We start from the raw sequence: 22,515 nt of genomic DNA, 5'->3' as shown, positions 1-22,515 counted from the left end.
GAAGCCATTTGTTCTCGTGTCATAGCAGACCCCGCGATGTCGGTGACCAAGCTTGACTGGCCCAGTCCCACAGCATTGAACCTTTTCTATTACACAATGGCGTGGCGAGTCGTAATCTCTGCATGAAGAGAGGAGAACAAGGTCCATGGTGGGTATGTAAGTAGAGTCTAAATAGCGATGACTGAGAAAGAAGTTCGATGTGTGCTTTAACAGTCACTACATAGATCAAATCATCATTTACTGCTGTTGTTCAACAAACTAGTCCCAGCACTCGAAAGTGACCCAACATTCCCCAAGGCCAGATACGGTAAAGTCGGGGCCATATCCTGAGGCAACTGCGAACCCAACTTCACTTGGCTCTTCGACTGGGACATTATATCCGAGGCCACATCAGTCCCATACCTTTCCACCAACTGCCTAAAACGCAAAGTCAACACCGAAAACGCCAAAGCTCAAAAAAGAGGCTGAACGTACTGGGCATAATTCTCCATGATCAGCGCCATACTACTCAAACTCAACCTATACCTCTTCGGCATCATCCCTTTTCCAAAGCGGTAGGTGACGTGGTTGGAGCAAAGCAACGCGGCAGTCATAATGACGAGGTGGACGGGAACGATGGCGAACACCACCGTATACCACTTCTGCAACACGTCCCTCTCAAAATCGATATACGCCTTCTTGCACCCAGGTAATACGCTTCGGCTATAACACGTCTGGCTGACAGTCGCCTCCACATACGGACTGAAATACCCGCAACACGACAACGAGTTCTGGATCGTAATCCTTCCAACAGGTCCCAAATCCCTCGACCACTGCGCATTGATCTTGCCTTCGAGGTTGAACGTGCGTCGTTTATAGGTGAGGTATCCGGGAATGACGAGGAAAATGAATGTGATCCACAGCAGGAAACTGTAAATCGCCAAGAACACCCGGTTGTTCATCAAGATCCCAGCCCACCCAAGCAAACAGGTGAACAACCCCATACACGAGGCGAGAGTGGAGATAATGAGTTCCGTCCTGTTCCCTACGCGCACGACGTCCGCGTGTTGCCAGGCACCGAACCAGAGTAGGAGGCAGACGATGAGGCATGCGAAGGAGTAGATTGTGAGCACGGTATTGGAGATGAATAGTATCCATTTGAAGCGGTTCCATCGCATTTCTTTAGGCGGTGATGATCCTTGGCGTCGTTTCTTGTCCTTCTTCCAGAACATGACTTTTCCAAAGCTGCTCGACGTCGACCGACTAGTGTCATATAGGTCGGCATCCTCGTCCTCCCCTCCCATCCTAGCTTCACCAGCCTTGAACGCATCCAACCCTCCTCCCATCTTCGGAACCTTCAACATCACATCAACATCCCTGATAGCCCCCTTCCCTCTCCTCCTCCTCGTCCCGCTCTTCCCCTCCAACTCGGCATTAAGCATCCCGCTCGAAAACTTGGTCGGCAGATAATTGACAGAGAGCGAGACATTGCTCGCATCGCCGCTTGACAGACCTCCTGTTGATGCTCCTAGCATTGGTATGTTGGACGCAGAGTCAGACCGGAAGGCGGCGGACAGTGGTCGACTGCTACTACCAGCGATCGACGGGCCCGGCGAATCGGCGCGGACAGAACTGCTCGAGGAATGGGCTGGGCTAGCTGACAACCCATGCGCGAACGGTGCCGACGGAGGTTCGAGTGGTGCCATCAGGTAGGGATTTTCTTCGTAACGATCCAATTCTCCTAGCCGAGGTCCCAGCGAGAAAAACAGGCTATCCGTAAAGTTGCTGTTGCCGGCATTGTTGTTGCTCCGGGGCGTCCGTCCGTTGAAGGGGTTGGGTGTAGCTGATGGCGACGACGGTCCATGGCTGCTGCTACCGTGGTTCATGCTCGAGTCAGGGGAAGGTGTGTCCAGGATGGGCCGGGACGATGCAGCTTGTGAAGAGAACGACGTGCGTGGTGACGGTCTGTTGGACGGCGAAGGAGGCCAGATCGACGAGTCGGCGGGAAGGAAGCAGAGGAATAAAGGTCAGCTTCAGTTTCATCATCCCTTCATACAGAGTTTGTTTAGGTAAAAGTATGAGAGCCACAGAGAAAGGGATACGACTGGAGCACAGCCGATGGAGATAGCGCCAAGCCCTCCCTAATTGTCGGGGTGTGAGAGAGCGCCCGTCCCGCAAGCATCGACTATTCGTGCCAAACAAGAATATTCGATCCCGGGTAGCCTATCTGACACGAATAAAATGGCCACGTACCCATCCATTCCTGACTAGATTTTTCCAAGCCCAATGAAAGAACGTTCCAAGAAGCGCATACCATGAAATGGTTGCCGCGAGTGAGTTAATTTCCGGTTTCGCGTCGATGTTACAGCCGCGGCCGTTGAAAGAATGGTTCGTCGCGAGGTCGTGAAACAGATTCGAGAGGTGGTACGCGGTGGGCGACACGGCGATCAAGGAAACCAGTTAGAGGGAACCAGTATGGAACGAGAAGGTAATCAGTAACAAGCTCAACAATGATGACGAATATGAAGGTGAAAAGGATAGAATTAGATTGTAAAGTTCGATGCCGGAGCAGGCATGGCTAGCCAATGCGTGCACGCACGACGGCAATGCAGTTTACTGCAGAAACTTCAATGCAATATGATCCTGGCGATGTCGTAGCGTCGATGCTGGTCATGGAGCCAAGACCCGTCAAGATCGAGTGAACGGTGAGCCCTCATGAAGGGTGAGTCAACGCGACTAGGATCAGCAAGGATCTAGGCACACCAGCTGGACAGCAACGGCGAACACTGAAGCGTTCGCCAGTGGCGCCGAGGACGATGCCTCGAGGGAGTGCTTGGCATTCAGTCCGACTCGCCACTGCCGTTATGCTCCACCTCTATTGGGTCCGTCCCGGAGTCGAACTTTCTCAAAGGAGAGAGGTCGATCATCCAGTCCAATGTCCCTGTTAGATCGAAGAACTAGTTGTGTTCGCTGCCGCTAAATGCCACGAAACGGGAAGTACGTGGATAGGATGAGTGGCGGCCTCAAGCTCGACGGGACGTTCAAGAAATTCAAGTGCAACAGAAAAGACTCACCAAAGAGTAAATCGAGTCTCGAAAATTGAGATTTGCGTCATAATGGTAGTTGGTCGAACTGAGAGGCACGAGCTCTTGTCGATCCGCATGCGCTCTATGCGCTGAAGAATAATCCCTGCTGCCTCCGCCCTGCCTCGAGGAGGACTGCCTCATGTAGTTGTACGCGATGGGCGAAGTGCTTCTGCTCCCTTGGTCGTCGGTCTGATTCGGATTCATTCTTGTCGACTCCTGTTCATAACCACCACTGCTCCTATTCTGGTTCTCGCTTTCCGGATCGTTGCTACTGGATAAGGGGTTCAGATAAGTCGACCACACTCTTTGCATCGCACTCGGACCTCGTTCCGTATCCCTCTTCGAAGATGTCGGTGTATCCGGCGGTTCCAAGCAGAAATGACCGTTCGATGAAGGTTTAGTGCGAGACCCAAGCGAAATGAAAAGAAAAGGTTGACTGGCGGCGCGGACGACAGAGAAAGACGACTACTTTTTGTTCGGTGAACTGGGTGACGACGGTGAGAATGATGACGAGGGGAGTCGGGAGAAGCTTGACTGGGGAGCAACAAGTGGAAGGGAAGGCAGTAAACAAGGCTAGAAGAAGGGTGTTTACTCGATCGTCGCAACTCGAACTTTCCTGCCTCATGCATGCTCCATTACATAACGTGCTTAAACCGATTTGATCTCCTGTTAACAGGCCTGTCACTGGCAACTATTCCTGTAAATCAATTTGGAGGCGTGCATGGATGATTGAAATTTACTACAAACTCACCAGAGAATCGATGTAGGTAAACGTTTATAGTTCGGCCTATTGACAATCCGTTCTTCGACGCGGCACCCTAAGAGATCGACCTGCTCATCTTGGCTACAGAAACCGCCAAGGTGATAGCTCCTTGTCGACCGGACTAGATGGAAGTCTGGTGACGCTGCACCCTGCCTCTCCAGTCGGGTCACGGGCGCTTAATTGTCCTGCGCTCCCAAAGCGAAGATAGGGAGTGACCTTCCCTTCGTCAAGCGTCTCATGTCGGTCTGGAATATGTTCGCAAAGGGAAAGATACATGCGTCGACGAAAGAACCCTCCCCGCCGCGCTAGGGCGAAGCATGATAGCATCGCAGCGTGGCACAAAGGAATGCCATTGTAACAGCTTGATTAGACTTGCGGCGGGGAAATGAAGAACTGACCTCATCTCTCCACGCAGAGGTAGAGTCGCATCTGGGCCCTAGAGCTTTTCTCCAGCCAGCCTGAGGCTGCCTTGCTGCCGGCCCGGTCAAAGCCTGAGAGTGCACGTGGCAGCGTGATAGCACTCGAATTTCAATCAGAGGCGCAGTTCGAGCTTTCGAGTCAATATGAGTCACACAGTGAAAAGTCCACTGCTTCGGGAGCGCCGCAAGTGAGGCGGGTTCGAGGAGGAGGCATATTCCTCCGTTTAAGCGCCGAGCCCATTCCGGAATTGGGAATTGACACGTCGGCAAATATGTGACTTGGAAAGCATCTGCACAAGCGCTCGAGTTCCTTCGTCTACAAGCCAGAGAAGAGAACGCCAGCGTGACAAAGACCATACCGAAAGGTACGGACAAGGTGTTGGAAGTTTGGGAAGAGCAATGGTAACGCACAGCCACCGATGGGAGAGCTCGCGATCATGTACATGCTGTCCTCCTCGTACCTATCCATCTTGGAGGTCTGGTTCTGGTCTGGTTTGTTCTTTACTTTTCCTGTTGACGACATATCTTTCACCATTGTGTGATTGCGATGATTGGGATGAAGGTGACTCGTGACGTACCCTCCTACTACTACTCTACCACTACTCTTTCACTACTCTTTCACAGAACAGTTCTCGAACCGGCGCCCACCTATCGAACGGTACTTGAACACTGAAACGCACTAAACCCATTTGAGTATGGATCTCCGGAGAGACTCTAGAACCACCGTTATCTCTCGCCTGAAGCTGGACAACAAAATCCCGGGACACTTCCAAGCATTCCATACCTTTCTCTCCGTTTCCTTCAGGGCCTGAACAAGGCATGAGCATTTCCTAAAAGGCCCAAATAGTCAACCGAAATCACAAATCCGTAGAATGCAATTTGAAATCAAGTCTTGATCATGTCGGGGCCTTCGTGCCGGTAAGGTGCTGGGGGCGTGCGAGGATGAGTAACAGTGTTGCCAATGCACATGTACCTTCCTCTTTTGAGATTCTCCGACCTTTCTTCTGTCCGCCGAGTCACTGCTGCTATAAAGCCCAATCGCCGTCTCTTTTCAAAAGCAACTTCCTCAGTGAACACAAAAGTTGGCACGATGGTCAAGTACATTACTGGCGATGTAAGCCATAATCGATGCCCTCCGTACCCCGATCCAGAGCGCTAACAGTACATAATCGCCGTTGAAGGAACTCGCAGCCTTGATGAAGGACGATACCAAACAAGCGAAGAAAGATTTCCTGGTCGTGGACGTTCGAGACGACGACTTTATCGGTGGGAACATCGTTGGGTGCTTGAACAAGCCGTCGGGAGAGTTCTTGAACACCGTCGATGAGCTCGTCAAGGATACGAAAGATGTCCCGCTCGTTATCTTCCACTGTGCGCTTTCCCAAGTTCGGTATGTTGTGTTGTGTCCCTTTTGTTCAACGGTTGCTGATACGATGGCCTTCTAGAGGTCCCAAGGCTGCAAGGGTACGCTAAACACCACCTCACTGGCCAACCCATCGCCTTATCTTAACGGATACCACCCGACAGATATACAAAGAAACAAGAGAAAACTTGTTGGGCCCTAATCAGAGCCAAGAAATCGCCGTCCTGCGAGAAGGATTCACTCAATTCCAGGTGAAATACAAGGTGCGTCGTTATATCACTATCTGAGTTGGGGTTCATTTTGCTAACCGAAGGCTCGTTGGTAGGATGATCCCGACTTGGTGGAGAACTATAAAGCAGAGTACTGGAGGACGTGGTAATCGACCGTCGACTGACTTTGGATACCCCATCCTATCACCTCCCGCCTCCTACCATCTTCAGCTGATATGGATACCCTAATCCTGCCCTTCTGCAGCCCCTCCGTCACAGTATCCGATAGGATACGTCCATGCTGACCAAATATCGAGCCACGCCTCCGGCCCACACAGCCCTTCACATCCTCCAAACCCATCTAATCCGTCCACCAGGCCAATACACGCATCACGCCGAAGAAGTTGACGTCGATCCTGTACCAGCCTCACCCGCACCATCCTGCTTCACCTTCCTCGGAGGCATACTTTCAATAATCTGCTCGATCCTCCTCCTCTCATCCCGGAACTGTTTCTGACATAAATGCCTGTTTTAGATATACACGGTTAATCAGTATTGTTATAGGCACGATACGGTTATTGGTTGAACAGGTTTTTTTTAGTTTATTATTGGGATTTTCAAGGGTGTGGAGATTAGAATGGAAAGAGTACGAACCAAGAACCCAGAGAGATAAGCGCAAATGTCCCAACTGCCCAGTGACCCGCAACCATAGGTGCTGAATTGCTCGTCAGTCAGAGATTCCTTTCGCAATAGGGATGATGGGAAACGCACGAGCAGACAACCCTCTCACGACCCCAATCCCAACCCCACCAGCAATCCCATACAACAAACTATTCCGCGCGCAAGGTAGTTCCGTCACATGTCGGGCGCTCTACAATTCCACTCGTCAGCTTCGACCATATTGAATCGAGAATAAGACCCACTTGAAAAGAGTCATAGACAAGGTTTCCAGTTGGAGGTGGGAGTCTGGACGGCGGTGGGGGGATAGCAGAGGGTTGTTGCTGGTCAGGATTTGGAGAAGCCATGGTCAAAGTCGTTAGTAAGAGCGAGCGACACGGCACTGACCGCGTTGACGCGACGGAACGAAATTTCAAGTCGGCGTGGGAATCTACTCAAAGTTAGGGGCTTTATTCAGTATGCGCTGAGCTGCAAGTTTCGATTCCAACTTGGTTCCGAACCACCACAACCAATGACGAAAACGACGATGCCTATCATATCTATCTCGAGTTCTCAATTTATTTAAAAGTGGTAACATGACCTTGATAACGACATTGGAGGGCAATAAAGGTAGAGGTTAGGACACTAAAGACCGGTGGTTCCCGCCCTTTTCCCCACTCTTCCCAGCAACGCAGAGGTGAGCCCATCCACCAACTGTCTAAGAAACAACATCTAACAAATCCTCTACCAGAACCGTCCCTGTTCCTCTACTCACAATGTCAACCCTAGTCAAAGCCCAATGCCTCTGCGGCACCAACAAATACCACCTCTCCTTCCCAACCTCCTCCCTCCCCATCCCGACCTCCATCTGCAACTGCAACACCTGTCGACACGCGACCGGACAATCCTTTGCTATGTACGTTGATTTGGACGGTCCGCCTTTGTCCTTGTTCTCCACCGAAACCTCGTCTACGGGGGAGACCCAACCTGCAGTAGCTAATCTGGATGAGGAAGGGAATCTAACGACGTACGCTTCCTCGGAGGGCGGGAAGAGGTATTTCTGCAGCACATGCGGTGCACATATGTTCTTTAGCGTTGAGGATCCCAAGGACGGGAAGGTGAGATGGGAAGCCTGCGCGGGGGTGTTGGAAAGGTTCGACGGGATCGTCACGATTGACAAACATATCTTCCTGGGTGACACACTTGACGGTGGTGCTTCGAAACACATCACGCGTTATGGAGGAAATACTCTTCCACGGTACAAGGCTCTTCGAAGTCCAGGAGACGCTCTTCCACATGACTGGAATCACACTCCTCAGCCGTCAGACACCACCACCACGCCCTCAAACGACCTCCTCCACTTCCACTGCCTCTGCAAATCAATCTCTTTCCACATCGAACGACCCACCATAATCACCAACCCTTCCGAAGAATGGTGGTTCGTCCCAGGCAAAACACCCTCCGATCCTATCCGGTACAGCACAGAGTACTGTTTTTGTACCAGTTGCAGGCTGAGCAGCGGGTGTGTCGTTACGACGTGGTCGTATGTTCCTTTTGATTGTACTCTCGTCTCGTCCGAGTGTCCATCCGAACACAACAAACTCGAAGTCAAGCATATCCACCAGCCGACCCAAAAACCCGACCACCAGCTCTAAAACAGTTCAAATCAAGCACCAATGCCCGTAGGGAGTTCTGCGGGACATGCGGAGCCACGGTGTTCTATTGGCGAGATGTTGAAGGAGAACAGAAGATGGACATTGCAACTGGATTGGTCGACCAAGACCAAGCTGGAGGAGCACGTGCAGAGAGTTGGCTCGCGTGGGTGGATGGTGTTTCGTATGAAGAGGATGCGCTTAGCTTGGAATTACTAAAGTCGGTCGTGGAGGGGGTGAAAAGAACGTGAAGACGGGACTTTGTTGCTTAGCAGTGGCTTTCCAGAGCAGGATTATGACCTTTTTTATTTCGTTTTCTTCCTAGGTTACAGTTTCGAGTCAGTGCTACAGAGGATGTATCGTTTCAAACCTCCTGGATGAACTTGTTTCCAACACTCAAGCCGTCCTCCAAATCCTCGATAAAGACACCAGAGTACATGATCCCATGCGTCGTAGGGGGCTGAATCCCATAATGCACAACATCATCTCTCACTTCAGGAGGGTCCGCAACGTTCACAAGGGGCAACTATAAACAACGCGCGCATCCATCAGTCCATCCCTCCCTCTCCCAACTCAACGACAAAAACCACGCACCTTCAAAATACCAAAGTGGAAGTCCCCTCGCCCAGCAGTCCCCCTCTTCACCGTCTTATTCGGCAAAACCGGCGTCACCCAAACGAGGTTGTTCTCGTTCTGCGAGTACCACACTTGGAGTGTGCGCTTCTCCCAATCGACGATGACGGCAAAGTTGTGCCAGGTTTCGTCTGTAAATTCGGTTTCGAACAGGACGTCGAGGTTGTGGTTGAGGATTTTGAGCCAGTCGGCGCGGGGAGCTGGAAGGGGTCCTGTCGGGTTTGTGAAGGGTGAACCTGGCAATGGTGTACTTGTGTCAACACTATTCCCGCATATCGATCCTTGAGAGGCATAATAAATAACTGGTACCCACCAACTTGCAAAGTAAAAACATGACTCCCATCGGACGGTTCCACAAACACAAGCTGGTGTTCATGTATCATATCCAATTTATGCCACTCATCCATGAGGACGCTGAAATGGAACGCAACGCGTCCTTTGCCGATGATGGGTATGAGGTCGATGTTGCTGCCATTGACTTGGGCGATGAGCTCGGTGCGGCGGAAGCCTGTTTGGGGGCGGCCGGAGGAGCCTGGGGTGAAGACGGAGGAGTTGCCGATGAGGACGAGGAGGGTTTGTTCGGTGGAGACGGCGGGATAGGGGACTTCGGGGAAGAGGCGGTCGTTCCAGAGGGGAGTAGGGGTTACTTCACGGCCGAGCAGACGGGTGTACTGTGAATTGGGAGTGAGGATGGGAAGCGCAAGGAGAAGCGGAGGGGCATACAATGGATGCTGCACGAGGTCCTTTGACAACCCTGTTGCGCGATCGTTAGCCCATATTGAAGGTAAAGCAGAATTCTGTGCACTCACGTCAAATACGGGTCTACACTCGCGTCGAGATGGAACGAGGTATAGTTCCTCGGTGCCCTACCATCCCACAACACCTTGCCATTGACCAACCCCAGATAACAGCAAAGCCATAGCAGTGAAGAGAGGATCATTGTCGCGGGAACACGTCAGTGCGGAGGGTCGACCCCATGGCCAGTCCTTATAAGAGAAGCGGTGTGAATTGGAAGCCGTGGTCGATGGAAAATCGTCGGGAGTTGGAGGTCACCCGCTGCGTCGCGTCGACCTCGGTCCACCAGAGCTATTTTTAGCTCGACATTTCAGTTATGGTGGATGCAATGTCGACGGAGTAGTTGACGCTGATAAGAGGGTTTGGTCGTTGAGGAAATTGAATTGAGTGGGTTTGGTAGGTCGTTGGGCAAGATCTAGCGTGGCTATTGCGGCCGATGGCGGTCAAGGGGTCATGAGATTGGAAAATGGCTACACTGACCACAAATGTCCTTAGATTATTCTACGAGTGTCTCCAGCCTAGTCCCACCTACGCTCCTGGTGCTCGATACCGCAAACCCTCCAACTGTGCAACTTGGTAATTCTGGTCTTCAATCGTATCCAGAATAAACTGGGTAAGGTAGACCATGGTGAATGTCGTGCACCACCAAATCGACACCTGCCATGGGTTTCGCAAGTAGATGGATAGAGAAGGCGCGATGGCTGCTACTGGGTAAAGGAATTTGAGTGGAAGTGCTTGTGAAGATTGGAGTATCCCGTTGGGGATGTCGCTGAGCACGAGGAGATTGGCGTGGATGGCGATGTAGAGGAGCGTTAGAGGAATGGAGAAGGGTATATGGCCCGCCTTGGGATTTGGGAAGAGGAATAGAAGTGGTGACGGTGAGGCCTTGAATAGAACCACAATTTGTCTGCAGAAAAAGTCAGACCAGACTTGGAACATGGCTATGTTCTTACAGCAGCGCAGATAGCCCAACAACAACCCAAACCAACAGTCGGCTCTGCTCATTCATCACAGCAGTCGCAGCTCGAAGCGTCTTCAGAATCTCTTCTTGCTCTGGTTCTCCAATTCAGAAATGAGTGGATATTAATTTGGGTCAGGGCTCACGTTCATCGTCGAGAACAGTATTGTCGTTATCGTCATCTTCAGGCTTGAAGGTGAAAGGCACACGCTGGCGTAAACCTGTCTGCATCTTGTCGTCCTCGTCGTATGGTACAACGACCACAGCCTGTCGGATCGCGCACCGTTCTCCGGCCTTGCGCTTGATGACTAAGCGAGGCGGATGCAGCCGGTCCGCGGCGTAACAACGACTGCTGATCACGGACACTCAGCTGTGGTAGACTGTATCAGCCAAAGGTGTTTTATACTAGACACAAACTAGACGCATAGTAGGCACAGTCAGTAAAGTCCTCTCGTCTGTACGAGGAAGGCGCGACGCGACTCCTGAATTCGGGCGGGATGTTCCGATCCACACGGACATCACGGGACATAATTTCCCTTTTATCGCACAGCCACTCAGATTATCTTTCTCCCTTGGAGCACTCTTGAAAATGTGGGTCTTTTGGAACGACGATATCGACGACGACTACACCCGCAATACCTAGCCATGGCATCCCATGAAGTAGAACCAGGGCAATTTGACGATGCTCCTGAAGAGATAAACGGACGAGGGAACGTGGCCTACATCGACACTGTGGACCCCAGCACTGAACCCCAACTTGACCTCGACGACCATGCTTGGCCGCCTTCTTCAGACGAGGAAGACGAAGACCACGATAGTTTACTAGACGAAGATGATTATTATGATAATACAAGGGTGGAAGATGAAGATTGGGATATCGCAGAACGAGGTGCGTTCCAGTTGTCCGTCCAGGCAACTCGGACTGACATTGGCGCTTAGATTTCACGAAACAGTATAACCGACTGCGACAACACGTCGCCGTAAAAACAGGCAATGCCCAAGGTTCAGCGTCAGCAACGAACCAGAGCGCCTCTGTCGCCGCTCTCCCCGCTGTCAACATCCCCAAGGCCGTCAAAGCTGCAAAACCCACCGCAGCCATCCCGGCTGGAGTCGCTGCCAAAGATCGAACGACCAGTCAGTTGGAGGAGTACACGAAGAAGTACTCATCGAGGCTGGCGAAGATTGATACGCCGTTTACTATGGGTGTGGGTGTGAATAGGAAGGGACCGAGTGCGCATGCGAATATGAAGGATAAGAGTGATAGGGCGACGAATGAGCAGGTGCTTGATCCTCGAACGAGGTTGATCTTATTCAAGATGATTGGGAGGGGTCTTATCCATGAAGTGAATGGATGTGTGAGCACAGGAAAAGAGGTGCGTTTTCCTTTTCTCTACGCCGATGGTACCCAACCTCACATGCTATAGGCAAACGTTTATCACGCAACGACCCCCACCAAAGACCACCTCGCACTCAAAATCTACAAAACCTCCATCCTCGTATTCAAAGACCGTTCCAAGTACGTTACAGGAGAATACCGGTTCCGACGGGGGTACTCACGGAATCCACGGAAGATGGTGCGGTTGTGGGCTGAGAAGGAGATGAGGAATTTGAGGAGATTGCGAGCTGCCGGGATTGAGTCTCCTGAACCTGTTGAAGTTCGAGAGAATGTGTTGGTCATGACTTTTGTTGGTGATAGGGATGGATGGTAAGTCCACCCACCAAATACCTTCCCTGTTCTTGGTTGACATGGTATCTAGGGCTTCCCCTCGTCTGAAAGATGCAGAGCTTACGACGGACCAAATGATCCCTCTGTACTCCAATCTCCTCTGCCTCATCCGCACCATGTACCACGACTGCAAACTCGTCCACGCTGATCTCTCCGAGTACAACATCCTCTACCACGAAGGCCGCCTCTGTATTATCGACGTCTCACAGAGCGTCGAACACGACCACCCGTCCGCCTTTGATTTCCTACGGAGCGATATCAAGAATGTGGAGGAATTCTTTGGGAAGGGTGGGGTGCAGACGTTGGGGATTAGGAAGGCATTCGAGTTTGTGACCAAGGAGAAGCTCTCGGAGGAAAACGAAGGGATGTCACCGGAAGAGGTGTTGCAGAAATGGTTGGAGGAGCAGAGGACGAGCGGGGGAGGTGATGAGGTGGAGGAGGAGAAGAAGGCTGAGATTGCGGCTCATGAGGATGAGGTGTTCATGAAGTCATACATTCCCAGAACGCTGAACGAGGTGTATGATCCTGAGAGGGACGTGGATAGGCTGACGAGAGGAGAGGGTAAACAGTTGATCTATGCCGAGACTATTGGAGTGGTTGCGCCTGCATCGGCGGAGAATACGGCTGGGGATAAAGAAGCTGCGCCTACATACAACCCAAGCCAACAAACCGGCACAGACCCGGATAAAGATGGCGAAGAAGAGGAGGGCGACGAAGACGAGGACGGAAGCGAGGAAGAGGACGATGACGAGGAAGAGGACCAGAAGAGGTTTGAGAAGAAGCCCAGAGGCCACAGACACGAAGACAAAGAAGCGAAGAAGGTTCGAGCATCTTCATCTAATTAGCGCTCATGATCGATCTGACACCCGTTCTCAATGATCATAGGAAAGGAAGAAGGCCGTCAAAGCCGAAGCTAAAGAACGACGCAAAAATAAAATGCCAAAGGCAGAGAAGAAGAAGCTGGTGAAGAGGTCGGCGAGATCATCTTAGAGGTCTTGTGTCTCCGAGTTTATCTCTTCTTCTCCTCGTTCCCCTTTCAGTCCCTGCGGAAACATATTAATCAATCAAACACATTGTGATTACGCTTTTGTCAGGAAAGGTCCGGGGGAATCTCTCTCCGAGATGCAACATCGTGTTGTTGTTCCCAAAGGTAGGGGTCCTGGTCACCGTGCGCGCTGATTTGTGATGCGGCAGAACTGTTATGGTGCCTAACCGTGACCATAGATTTCCTTCCCCTGTTCAAGCTGCCAAACCAGACATATGACCCAACTTAGACAAGTTTCACGCAGTTTCTGGTGCTTCTGTTGGTCTCCAGCAGATCCTAATTCCCAAACAGGTTCACGAGCGCTCTTTGAATTCTGGATTGGGGTATATTATTATGATTGCCGGCGTCTTCGGTCAGCGTCGAACAGCACCACCACCATCATGTCTTCATCCCTCAATCAGTTCTAGTTCTCCATTAGCCGACGAGGTCCCTGGGCTTTTACTTGGAACTAGGCAACATTCGTTCATGAGCCAAGTGATACTTAAATCAAGAACGGGTCCGACGCCCCACTCTTTGGCTTTTGCTTTCCGACCTTCCGATTCCCTGTCCACGCACGGTCTTTGGGACTGCCACAGCGGCCTAGGGGAGTGTGTCCCTTGATACCATTCGGTTGGCTATGTTTTGAGTCCACAGCGGGGCCACATAAAGATCCACAACATCTCCCCAAATTCCACGCCACGTCAAACTCGAACCAAGGTCCCAAACTGCGACATTTGCCGTTTCACCATGGCCATCCTCCCACCAGAACTCACCTCGAGCATCATCGACCACGTCTGGGACGACACACGCGAAACGGGGTGCTACGAAACCATCTCCTCATGCTCCCTCTGCTGCAAATCTTTCTACCACGAAACCCGCCGGCGCCTGTTCAGGCAGATCGAGCTGCGCGACGCGGGGTCGCCCATCCTCCAGCTCTCCTACCCGCGTTCCAGCAACCGCATCACGCGTTTCCGCTCCCTTCTCCAGAACAACCCCCAGCTCGGCAACTACGTCGTCTCGATATACCTCTCCCTCCCGTGGACCCGCCGACCCCGCCGCATCGCGACTGGCCAGAGTTACCCCGATTTGCCGTTTGTGATGAAGCAGTTGAGGAGGCTGAAGAGTTTGGTGTTTGAGAGCCATAGTAGGATTGATTGGGTCAAGCTGGACGAGCCTATACGGATGGCGATTAAGCATGCGTTCGCGGGTGGGGGGCTGGTCAGTGTCAAGTTTGGGAATGTGTGTAATTTGCCGGCGTCGTTGTTTGGGATGGGGAGGGTATTGGGGTCGGTCAAGTTGAGGGATGTGGTTGTGGTTTGTGATTCTCAGAATGGGAACGGGAAGGAGCTCGAAGGGAAGGACGGGGGTGCGGCTGGGGAGGGAGAGAAGGAAAGTGAGGCGGGGACGTGGACGAAGCTTTATGTGGAGCATTCGGCGTTTAATGTGTTGTTGACACACTCACCGTCAAGATTCGAGAATCTTCAGTCCCTTCATACGAGGCTGGTCATGAACCGGGACACACAACAACTCATCGACACGGCTCACCGGACGCTGGAGGAGTTCAGCTGCGAAGGCAAGGCTATGAACCACTGTAAGTCCACACCTTGTATTTGTGCGTAAATCCTCGGCTAAGGATCTTTTCTCCCCAAGATGGAAGCTCCAGCGACTCGGAAGGAGCAGCCGGCGTCGGGCCCTTCTCGTTCAAGACATGTACGGCTCTGCAAACCCTCCACTTCCGGTACAATACCCCTCGCGGAAACATCCACGACTTTTCCAAAGTCGTCTGTTCGAGCTTACAGACTCTACATGAATCCAAGCTCTGTATTGACGAACTGAAATTATCCTTCCTGTCCTCGACAGAAACAGACTTGGTCAACCTCCTCGGGTCGCCTTTCTGGTCGAGGTTGGATACTTTGCACTCCATTCGACCCATGTTCAAACGTGTTCGAGTTAGTTTGCAGACGGGGAAGCCGAGGTACCTGCAGCAGGTGGTTGTGATCCCTGCTAGGCGAGAGAGCAGCAGTGCTGGTCACTCGGAAACTTCCACAGTCGTGAAAGACGCGATAGAAAGGACGAAAGACTCGCTCCCGTCCCTTGTGCGTTCGGATGCTATCACCTTTAGTGTGTCTGCGAGCCGCCCAAGTTGTAGGACGACATTTATTTCCCTCCCTCCCATGGTAACCCAGTATGTACCACCTCCGCAATAATCGATTTACCTACCGTAATATGATTAATTCTGTACGTAGAGGCCTCTATAATCAATAAAGCCTATTATAATCCCCTGAATATTGAATTGCCACACCGGGTGTCAAAAAACGAGGCATTTTCCAAGGGGGTCCCGGGATTTTTTTCTAAGACCGAGGCCCGGATTTTTTGTTAACGCCCTCTGGGTCATGGGGTACCTAGTATGTAATCAGGGGTATTCCCATATATAGTAATGTTATATCCGTCAAACGCGCGCCCGCTTGCTCCCTCCTTCCCCAGACCTTCTCCAGTTCTCACAAATCCAGTTCCTTTCGAAAAGGTCAACGCGCTAACACACTTAGTGTGATACTAGGTATGTTTCAATACCCATTTTGAACGGAAGTCAGGTCGTAGTACTCACCAATTTTATCGAACAATAAATGATTGTATCAATCGAAACTTACCTGTTGAGTAACTCCATCCATGGTCAGTCGTAGAGTCGAAGGAAATGGGTCAATGCAAAGGACACCAGTTGGAAAATTGCTCTCGCCTTTCTTGAAACCGATCGTATTGACTATATTAAGCCACTAGGTACGGAAAACGTCGTCATACCCGCCCGACACCCGCCCAAAATTGCCTAAATAGGGGTATGCACAAAATTTTTTTTGGCCGACCTGGCGGTGGGGTACCTCCTACCCTCCGGTACGGGATTCCCGGCCCGGGACCCCCTTGGCATTTTCTGCCTCATTTCGGGCCGCTGGAAACACGAGAAGAATGGGCAAAGACAATGACCATCAAAGCGTTTTCTTTCTTGTCCTCTCATCTCCCTTTTACATGACTCACGATTCAGAAATGGAACGTTGAACAAGCTGAATCGCTCACTCTCCTTTCATTCCTTTTCATCTCTTCCTTCCCTCCAAGAAAACGCGTCGATTTCTCCAAAAGACAAGGTAAGTCCAGATTGCTGGGAATCCTTTGAACTGTGTCTTGAGGCTGATGCAGTCGCCACTTTTGACGTGAAGACTGGGCCTCGAGCATCATGCCTCGAGTTGAATATCCAACGCAAGAGGCAGGACGCTGTCGTGGTCTGCCGCCAGAAATGGTCACAGAGATCGCGACACACGTCGACAACGATCCCGTCCCCTTCAGGTGCCTCGAGACACTCAAAGCGTGTTCATTAGTCTGCCGAGCGTTTCACAACGAGTTCAGCAAAAGAGTCGCTTCTCAAATTCATGTTCGGGACACAGTCCCGGAAGACGACAGTGACGATGAAGACGAACTTGAAGCACCGCGCAGGTGTCTCCACTTGCCGACCCTCGAACGGTTCAAAGACTACATCGAGCAGAACCCGCATTTTGCAGACCAAGTCCGCGTCTTCAAAGTCACCCTCCACGTCCACTGGCAAAAGTTGACCGCGGGGACGTCATTCAATTATGTTCTCCCTGCGACGTTGGACCTGCTCGCACAGATATTACCGCTGTTGCCGCGCCTACAGCACTTCTGGCTCCAAGCATCCAACTCGATCCACTGGGACGAATTTGAGCCTCTCCAGAGCACGATACAAAATTTCTGCATGAAGACGCCTATCACTCGCCTCACAGTGGGCAGCTCGATCAAGGACGTCCCGTCTTTTCAGATCACGCACAACCCAAAGCTCATGTACCTGACCTTGGACAATATCAGCATCGAGCCACACCTGGAAGGCGGCATCGTCCAACCCCAAGTGTCTCTAGTCGAACTCGATATCGACTCGTCGTGGATTTACAGTGATCTTCCCAACTTTTATCCACAAGCCCTCGCAGACCTTCGCCGTTTCCGGTTTAGCTCCAACCGCTTCAACGTTGATTCTGTCCAAACTATCCTCTCCAAGGCTGGACCAGCACTACAAGAGTTCGAATGCAAAGGGTGCTGCAACACCCAAGGTACGTTTTCCCTTCCTCCATCGTACCCTTCTTTAAAACCTATTGAATGCAACTATTTTTCATCTTCACACGAACGAAAAAACGGAAACATTACCATGTCCCATCAGTGGGCGCAGACGCAGAAGAACTAGCAGAGTCAATGGGCCCCTTCGACTTTTCCTCCAACACCCAACTCCGCGAAATCCATTTCCGCTACTTCACAATGCACGGCCGCCTCACCGACTTTGGCCCGCGCATGTGCACCTCCCTCGAATCGCTGTCCGGATCCACCTCCAAAGTCGAACGAATCACCCTCGAGTTCGCAGTGACAAACGAAGACGCACTGGTCAATGTCCTCGACTTTGCGAATTGGACGGCCATCGAGAGGGTGATGCAGACGCCATCTGCGTTTCCTAGTCTGCGGTCGTTCAATATCGTCCTGAGCGGGTTGCGCACCTTCCCCATCTGCGACAAAGTGTCCATCCCCACCCTTCGAACCCAAGTCAGAAGATTGTTCCCCCAGTTCCATGATTCTCGGAAGGTCGCGTTCAAAGTTAGAACTTCAGCATGAGCGCGGTTACCTCCTCATCCTCCAGCCCTTGTTTATCGACCACCAGGTCAAATTTCGCGACACCCTTTTCCTGCTTTCCCAACTCCCCGCTTTCGTCATCGTGTTATCTCGCTTTCTTGCTATCCATGTCCCTTTCCGCTCAGCTTTCGCGTGTTGCAATGTGTAGAAGTCCATATACCCAATTTCGCAACCCAGCCTCCAGTGTATTAGACAACATTTTCTGAATTAGCCGACAAACGCTACTAGTAGTTGTACAAACCCAATTCATTACTTTTAGCTTTTGACCCATCGTAGAAAGGGAACCAAAAGTCCACCCTGATAGTCAAGTGTGCAAAGAAATCCCTCCGTACCACGCGAGCCACTTATCCACGTTCGCGTCCTCAACGCTTAAGCATCAGTGACACACCCATGGCTGGCATCGGTGACAACCTTGGCGTATTTGTAGAGGGTGCCCTGGGTGACCTTGAGAGGGGGTGCCTTCCATGCAGCCTTTCGCGCGGCAAGCTCGGGTTCAGGGACCTGCAACTCGATCGTGTTCTTCACAGCGTCAACCGAGATGATGTCGCCGTCCTCGACCAAGGCGATAGGGCCACCGACTTGCGCTTCCGGAACGACGTGTCCGATACAGAATCCGTGCGATCTGGACGAGGGGAGGGGTGGTTAGTATCGGGTTATCCTGTCTAGATCGGAGGCAAGAAGAAGAGCTAGAGCTAGGCGAGTTACGCGATAGGCGGGTAGGAAGACGGGTATACATCTTCCGCGGCGAGAAGGGTCCCGTGAATAAGGGATTATGGGAAGAGAAGAGAGGGTTCGTTGACCTCCGGAACGGGGTGAGCACCCTATAGAACAGCCTCGCGTTGAACGTGCTCTTGCTAGCCGGGACTAGGGGTAACCGCATGCCCTTCCAAGGACGTCAAATAGCAGAACAAGGACCAAACGATGGCATCTGCATCGCCAGGGAAATGTCAACGCAAATGTCGAAAGGAAAAGGAAATGCGGGAGAATGATAGATATCGCGTGCCATCCCATTTCCCGCGTATACAACGCGAAGGCGTATAATTCAAATTCGATGCAAAAAACACCACTCACCCTCCGCTAAATCGTCCGTCAGTCAAGATGGCGACATCCATACCCAATCCAGCGCCCATCACCAAACTGGTAGGCTTAAGCATCTCGGGCATTCCTGTTTGAGAATAAAGAAAGGACACGATGAGTACGCAGGTTGTGATTAAGTCAAAAGGTGGAAGACGGAAGATGCGGAGACAATGGGAAAGGGGAAGAACTGCCCCAAGGAAACAGAACACCGGGTGGCGTTATTCGAAACATGGAGAGTCGAACTCCGTCCACAGACGCGGAGGGAAAAGAAACTCCTGTGAGAGGATGCAATGACTTCGCGGAGAAACCAAGAGTATTAGGGCATGTTACCCAGAAGTCTTATCCTCTCACAGGTGCGAGTTCGCGCCACAATAGAATTGAAGAACAGCGAACGTGAACATGGAAATGTTCAACTCACCAGGTCCACCCTGAGGACCGAGATACCGCAAAATAACAACGGTTTTCTCGCCCTTCTTGATGCTACCAGATTCCACAGCCTTGACGAAGTCGTTCTCAGAATCAAATACACGTGCTTTGCCGACGAAACCAAGGCCTTCTTTTCCGGTGATTTTGGCGACGGCGCCACCAGGGGCGAGGTTACCCTTCAAAATCCTGTCAGAGGCAAAAAAGAGGGTTGGTCAGTTGACAAATCTTATATCCGAACAAACGAGGGAAATGAGCGTTGAAGAGGGCGAAGGGCGGCCATAAGACGGGACTGCGCGTCTGACACGGTCCTCGGGACCAAAAAAGCCAACTCGGAAAGGATGTAAAAAACGGGGTGGTGACTTTGGGTCCGCCGCCGATGTGAAGACTGCGAAAGATATAGTATGATGTGATTGTTCCGCAAGAGTCAAAATTGGGGTCAAAAGACGCAAAAGGTTGGGTCCAGGCATATGTGAACAAGAAGGGGGAGGAGAAACAGGCAATTCTACAACCGAAGAGAGCACATACCGGATGTGACCAGTCTCCTTGATAGGCTTATCCAGAGGTCGGATGACATCCTGCTTGTCGAAGTGGAGCTCGCCGTACTTGTGCGTCCATCGGTCCAAGTTCTCTCCGACAGTGCGACCAGTAACAGTCATGTTATTACCATCGATCAAATTGTTCTTGAGCAAGAACGCGAGAACCTCTGTTGGGGAAGGTGAGTATGATACGAGGGGAACAAGCAGGTAGACAAGATGGGAACAGCATCAGGAACCACAGAGATCAGGCCTTCCAGACGGAAGAGATTACGGTAACTAACATGAAGGAGATATCTACCCCAACACGTGTTGCTCGAAGGGAGATGCAGAGGGGCCCCAGTCTCAAAAGGCATTATGAAAGAAGAGGACTTACTGGGGATACCACCGATCTTGTAGACATCTTCCATGACATATTTTCCGCTGGGCTTCAAGTCGGCAAGGAAGGGTATCCGGTCGGACACCTTTTGGAAGTCGTCAATGTCGAGTTTGATGCCGACTGAGTGAGCAATGGCGATCAAATGGAGGACTGCGTTGGTTGAGCCTCCGAGGATGACGGTGAGGACCTAAGAAAGATAATGAACACAGTTTCGAAAGCAGTCAGAAATATACCAACCATCGCGTTTTCAAAGGCAGAGCGCGTCATGATGTCCCTCGGCAAAATGTTCTTCTCAAGCAAGTTGTACATCACAGAACCGATAGACTTGGTCTCTAGATGTTTCTCCTCTGACTGCGCTGGGAAGGAGGAAGAACCGGGAAGGGTCATTCCCAAAGCCTCCGCTGCACTTGCCATTGTGTTTGCAGTGTACATCTGTTCATGTCAATTAAACTCGAGTAGAACATAGTTGGGAATGTGGAAACTCACGCCACCGCAAGCACCAGGACCAGGACAGGCGTGTCGAACGGTGTTGTATCGTTCTTCCTCAGCCTTGGGTGTCCTTCCGTCTTGAAGGTATTTTCCGTAGGCCTGGAAAGCAGAAACGATATCCAATTGAGGCATGCCTTCACACGAGCCTGCGCGAATGGTTCCACCGTAGACCATGAGACCTGGTCGGTTGAGACGGCCAACTGTGAAATGGGAGAGAGCATGGTCGAAGAGGAAACAGGTGCAAAAAGGTAACAACGGAGTTTAGTAGTTGATGAATGGAAAGAAGGCCAGTACTTACGAGCCATGAGAACACCAGGCATATTCTTGTCGCACCCAGGGACTACTACCATGCCATCGAGATGATGACCTCCGGCAGCAGTTTCCACCTGGTCAGCGATTAAGTCTCGCGACTGGAGGGAATACGACATTCCTTTCGTACCCATACTAATACCGTCGCTGACACCGACCGTACCAAACTGGTAGCCTATGATGTCTGCCTCGGTAAGGGAAGCCTTGATTTCCTGGCCAAGTCCGAGAAGGTGCTTGTTGCATCTGTTACAACGGTGGGTTTCTTCTGATGCAATAAATGAACAGAAGGCACTTACGGGTTGCCCTCATACCTGATAGAATTTGATGAGTATATTGGTTCTTCCTGAAATAAACCAGAGTTGCTCACCATACGCTGGCGACACCGACCATCGGCTTGTTGAAGTCCGCGTCCGACTTTATGCCATCTGTAGCATAGAGCATAGCCTAGAGAACGCGACTGAGAGACTGGGACCGTTGTGGACGTGTTTAGACATACCTGACTTGCTCCCTGGTCCTTGGGCTGGGTGATGATCCTGCTGTACCGGTTCAGGACGGGCTTGTCACTGCACCGTGCGGTTGTAGACAAGCCTCTCGCTGACCGGAGCCATTGACGACGAATTGGGAGATATTTTGGCGGCATTATGGAGGAAGAGGTCGCGCGTATGGACGACCACGAGTGCCAACCCAAATGTTTCGAGTAAAGAATTGACTCGACGGTGATTGGCTTCGGACGAAATCCCCGGGAAAAACTTGCGGCCACACGGTGCGGGCCGATGCCGGGGACTCGGCTGGCGGATGTCCTGGTTTAGTACTGCCTCCGGTCAGTCCCATCAACGCCATCATTTCCATCCTCGATCCCTGCATCCTCTCTTCATAAAATGCGCGTTTTCCCAGAAAGACTCGACAAGAAAACGCCATCGAATGTCACAGAAATTGAACTGTGCGTCTTCAATCAAATTTCACCGAATAGAAGCGGGCCCCAGAATGCTCGGAGGTTCTCACCGGCATTTTGTGCTGGAAACGTGGTCGGAGCTTGATAACAGTAAAAGACCGGGGCAGGGAAATTGACGTCGACGATACAATACTGTAGGCGCAAGGGGAGCCTGGCTCTGGGTGGAGTCGTACATTAGACATGGATTTACGAATGCTGGGCAGCGAAATTGACGTTAATTAGAGTCGGTCGCTGGTACCGTTGCAGTGGGTCCATATGACCAAATAGGGAGATAGGGGGAGCATCAGCGCAAACGTCGCGTTTTCCAAGCGGCACAAAACACGTTGACGAACGAATTGCAAGCTGGAAGATATCGATAATGGACTTGGAAATGTAAAGGGTTGAGCAGGTTTTCTAATTGATTTAAGGATAA

At 51.5% G+C, this 22,515-nt stretch overlaps 11 protein-coding genes across 11 annotated transcripts; 5 read left to right on the top strand and 6 right to left on the bottom strand.

The window, feature by feature from the left end:
- Positions 1-233: 233 nt before the first annotated feature.
- CC1G_04990 (tetraspanin Tsp2) lies at positions 234-1,514 on the bottom strand (the record flags this gene model as incomplete). Its single annotated transcript, XM_001835945.1, has 2 exons — positions 234-417; positions 475-1,514. The coding sequence occupies 2 exons, from the start codon at positions 1,512-1,514 to the stop codon at positions 234-236; spliced, it is 1,224 nt and encodes a 407-aa protein (XP_001835997.1).
- A 2,713-nt stretch (positions 1,515-4,227) lies between these two features.
- Positions 4,228-4,770, bottom strand: CC1G_04989 (hypothetical protein; the record flags this gene model as incomplete). Its single annotated transcript, XM_001835944.2, has 2 exons — positions 4,228-4,286; positions 4,659-4,770. The coding sequence occupies 2 exons, from the start codon at positions 4,768-4,770 to the stop codon at positions 4,228-4,230; spliced, it is 171 nt and encodes a 56-aa protein (XP_001835996.2).
- Positions 4,771-5,271: 501 nt separating this feature from the next.
- On the top strand, positions 5,272-6,377 carry CC1G_04988 (hypothetical protein). Its single transcript, XM_001835943.2, has 5 exons — positions 5,272-5,361; positions 5,429-5,637; positions 5,693-5,711; positions 5,775-5,873; positions 5,936-6,377. Exons 1-5 carry the CDS (start codon positions 5,338-5,340, stop codon positions 5,987-5,989), a joined length of 405 nt encoding a protein of 134 aa, XP_001835995.2. The 5' UTR covers positions 5,272-5,337; the 3' UTR covers positions 5,990-6,377.
- Positions 6,210-6,844, bottom strand: CC1G_04987 (hypothetical protein; the record flags this gene model as incomplete). The annotated part of the gene is made up of 4 exons (XM_001835942.2): positions 6,210-6,345; positions 6,474-6,534; positions 6,591-6,690; positions 6,743-6,844. The coding sequence occupies 4 exons, from the start codon at positions 6,842-6,844 to the stop codon at positions 6,210-6,212; spliced, it is 399 nt and encodes a 132-aa protein (XP_001835994.2).
- Positions 6,845-7,252: 408 nt separating this feature from the next.
- On the top strand, positions 7,253-8,131 carry CC1G_04986 (DUF636 domain-containing protein; the record flags this gene model as incomplete). The annotated part of the gene is made up of 1 exon (XM_001835941.2): positions 7,253-8,131. One exon carries the CDS (start codon positions 7,253-7,255, stop codon positions 8,129-8,131), a length of 879 nt encoding a protein of 292 aa, XP_001835993.2.
- Positions 8,132-8,492: 361 nt separating this feature from the next.
- On the bottom strand, positions 8,493-9,701 carry CC1G_15039 (hypothetical protein; the record flags this gene model as incomplete). Its single annotated transcript, XM_002910662.1, has 5 exons — positions 8,493-8,654; positions 8,723-8,997; positions 9,075-9,432; positions 9,485-9,515; positions 9,571-9,701. 5 exons carry the CDS (start codon positions 9,699-9,701, stop codon positions 8,493-8,495), a joined length of 957 nt encoding a protein of 318 aa, XP_002910708.1.
- A 383-nt stretch (positions 9,702-10,084) lies between these two features.
- Positions 10,085-11,043, bottom strand: CC1G_15038 (hypothetical protein; the record flags this gene model as incomplete). Its single annotated transcript, XM_002910661.1, has 4 exons — positions 10,085-10,463; positions 10,510-10,609; positions 10,661-10,822; positions 10,932-11,043. 4 exons carry the CDS (start codon positions 11,041-11,043, stop codon positions 10,085-10,087), a joined length of 753 nt encoding a protein of 250 aa, XP_002910707.1.
- A 116-nt stretch (positions 11,044-11,159) lies between these two features.
- Positions 11,160-13,085, top strand: CC1G_04984 (atypical/RIO/RIO1 protein kinase; the record flags this gene model as incomplete). The annotated part of the gene is made up of 4 exons (XM_001835939.2): positions 11,160-11,403; positions 11,454-11,887; positions 11,939-12,219; positions 12,272-13,085. 4 exons carry the CDS (start codon positions 11,160-11,162, stop codon positions 13,083-13,085), a joined length of 1,773 nt encoding a protein of 590 aa, XP_001835991.2.
- A 926-nt stretch (positions 13,086-14,011) lies between these two features.
- CC1G_04983 (hypothetical protein) lies at positions 14,012-15,471 on the top strand (the record flags this gene model as incomplete). Its single annotated transcript, XM_001835938.2, has 2 exons — positions 14,012-14,855; positions 14,915-15,471. The coding sequence occupies 2 exons, from the start codon at positions 14,012-14,014 to the stop codon at positions 15,469-15,471; spliced, it is 1,401 nt and encodes a 466-aa protein (XP_001835990.2).
- Positions 15,472-16,547: 1,076 nt separating this feature from the next.
- On the top strand, positions 16,548-17,920 carry CC1G_04982 (hypothetical protein; the record flags this gene model as incomplete). Its single annotated transcript, XM_001835937.1, has 2 exons — positions 16,548-17,370; positions 17,478-17,920. The coding sequence occupies 2 exons, from the start codon at positions 16,548-16,550 to the stop codon at positions 17,918-17,920; spliced, it is 1,266 nt and encodes a 421-aa protein (XP_001835989.1).
- A 387-nt stretch (positions 17,921-18,307) lies between these two features.
- Positions 18,308-21,791, bottom strand: CC1G_04981 (dihydroxy-acid dehydratase; the record flags this gene model as incomplete). The annotated part of the gene is made up of 11 exons (XM_001835936.1): positions 18,308-18,560; positions 19,010-19,103; positions 19,434-19,627; positions 19,967-20,144; positions 20,351-20,540; positions 20,591-20,785; positions 20,840-21,042; positions 21,141-21,394; positions 21,448-21,462; positions 21,519-21,595; positions 21,648-21,791. 11 exons carry the CDS (start codon positions 21,789-21,791, stop codon positions 18,308-18,310), a joined length of 1,797 nt encoding a protein of 598 aa, XP_001835988.1.
- Between the last annotated feature and the right edge of the window lie 724 nt (positions 21,792-22,515).

Source organism: Coprinopsis cinerea (genome assembly GCF_000182895.1).
Source record: "Coprinopsis cinerea okayama7#130 chromosome 8 map unlocalized cont3.8, whole genome shotgun sequence".
In the NCBI taxonomy this organism is placed as follows: Eukaryota; Fungi; Basidiomycota; class Agaricomycetes; order Agaricales; family Psathyrellaceae; genus Coprinopsis; species Coprinopsis cinerea.
This window is presented reverse-complemented; position numbering and strand designations above follow the sequence as displayed.

What these genes read in the sequence shown, in the direction of transcription:
- CC1G_04988 (XM_001835943.2), top strand. Translation starts at nt 5,338, where the DNA reads ATGGTCAAGTACATTACTGGCGAT. An exon ending in TCAAGTACATTACTGGCGAT is followed by an intron (nt 5,362 to 5,428) that starts GTAAGCCATAAT and finishes TCGCCGTTGAAG; the next exon opens with GAACTCGCAGCCTTGATGAA. An exon ending in AATTCCAGGTGAAATACAAG is followed by an intron (nt 5,874 to 5,935) that starts GTGCGTCGTTAT and finishes GCTCGTTGGTAG; the next exon opens with GATGATCCCGACTTGGTGGA.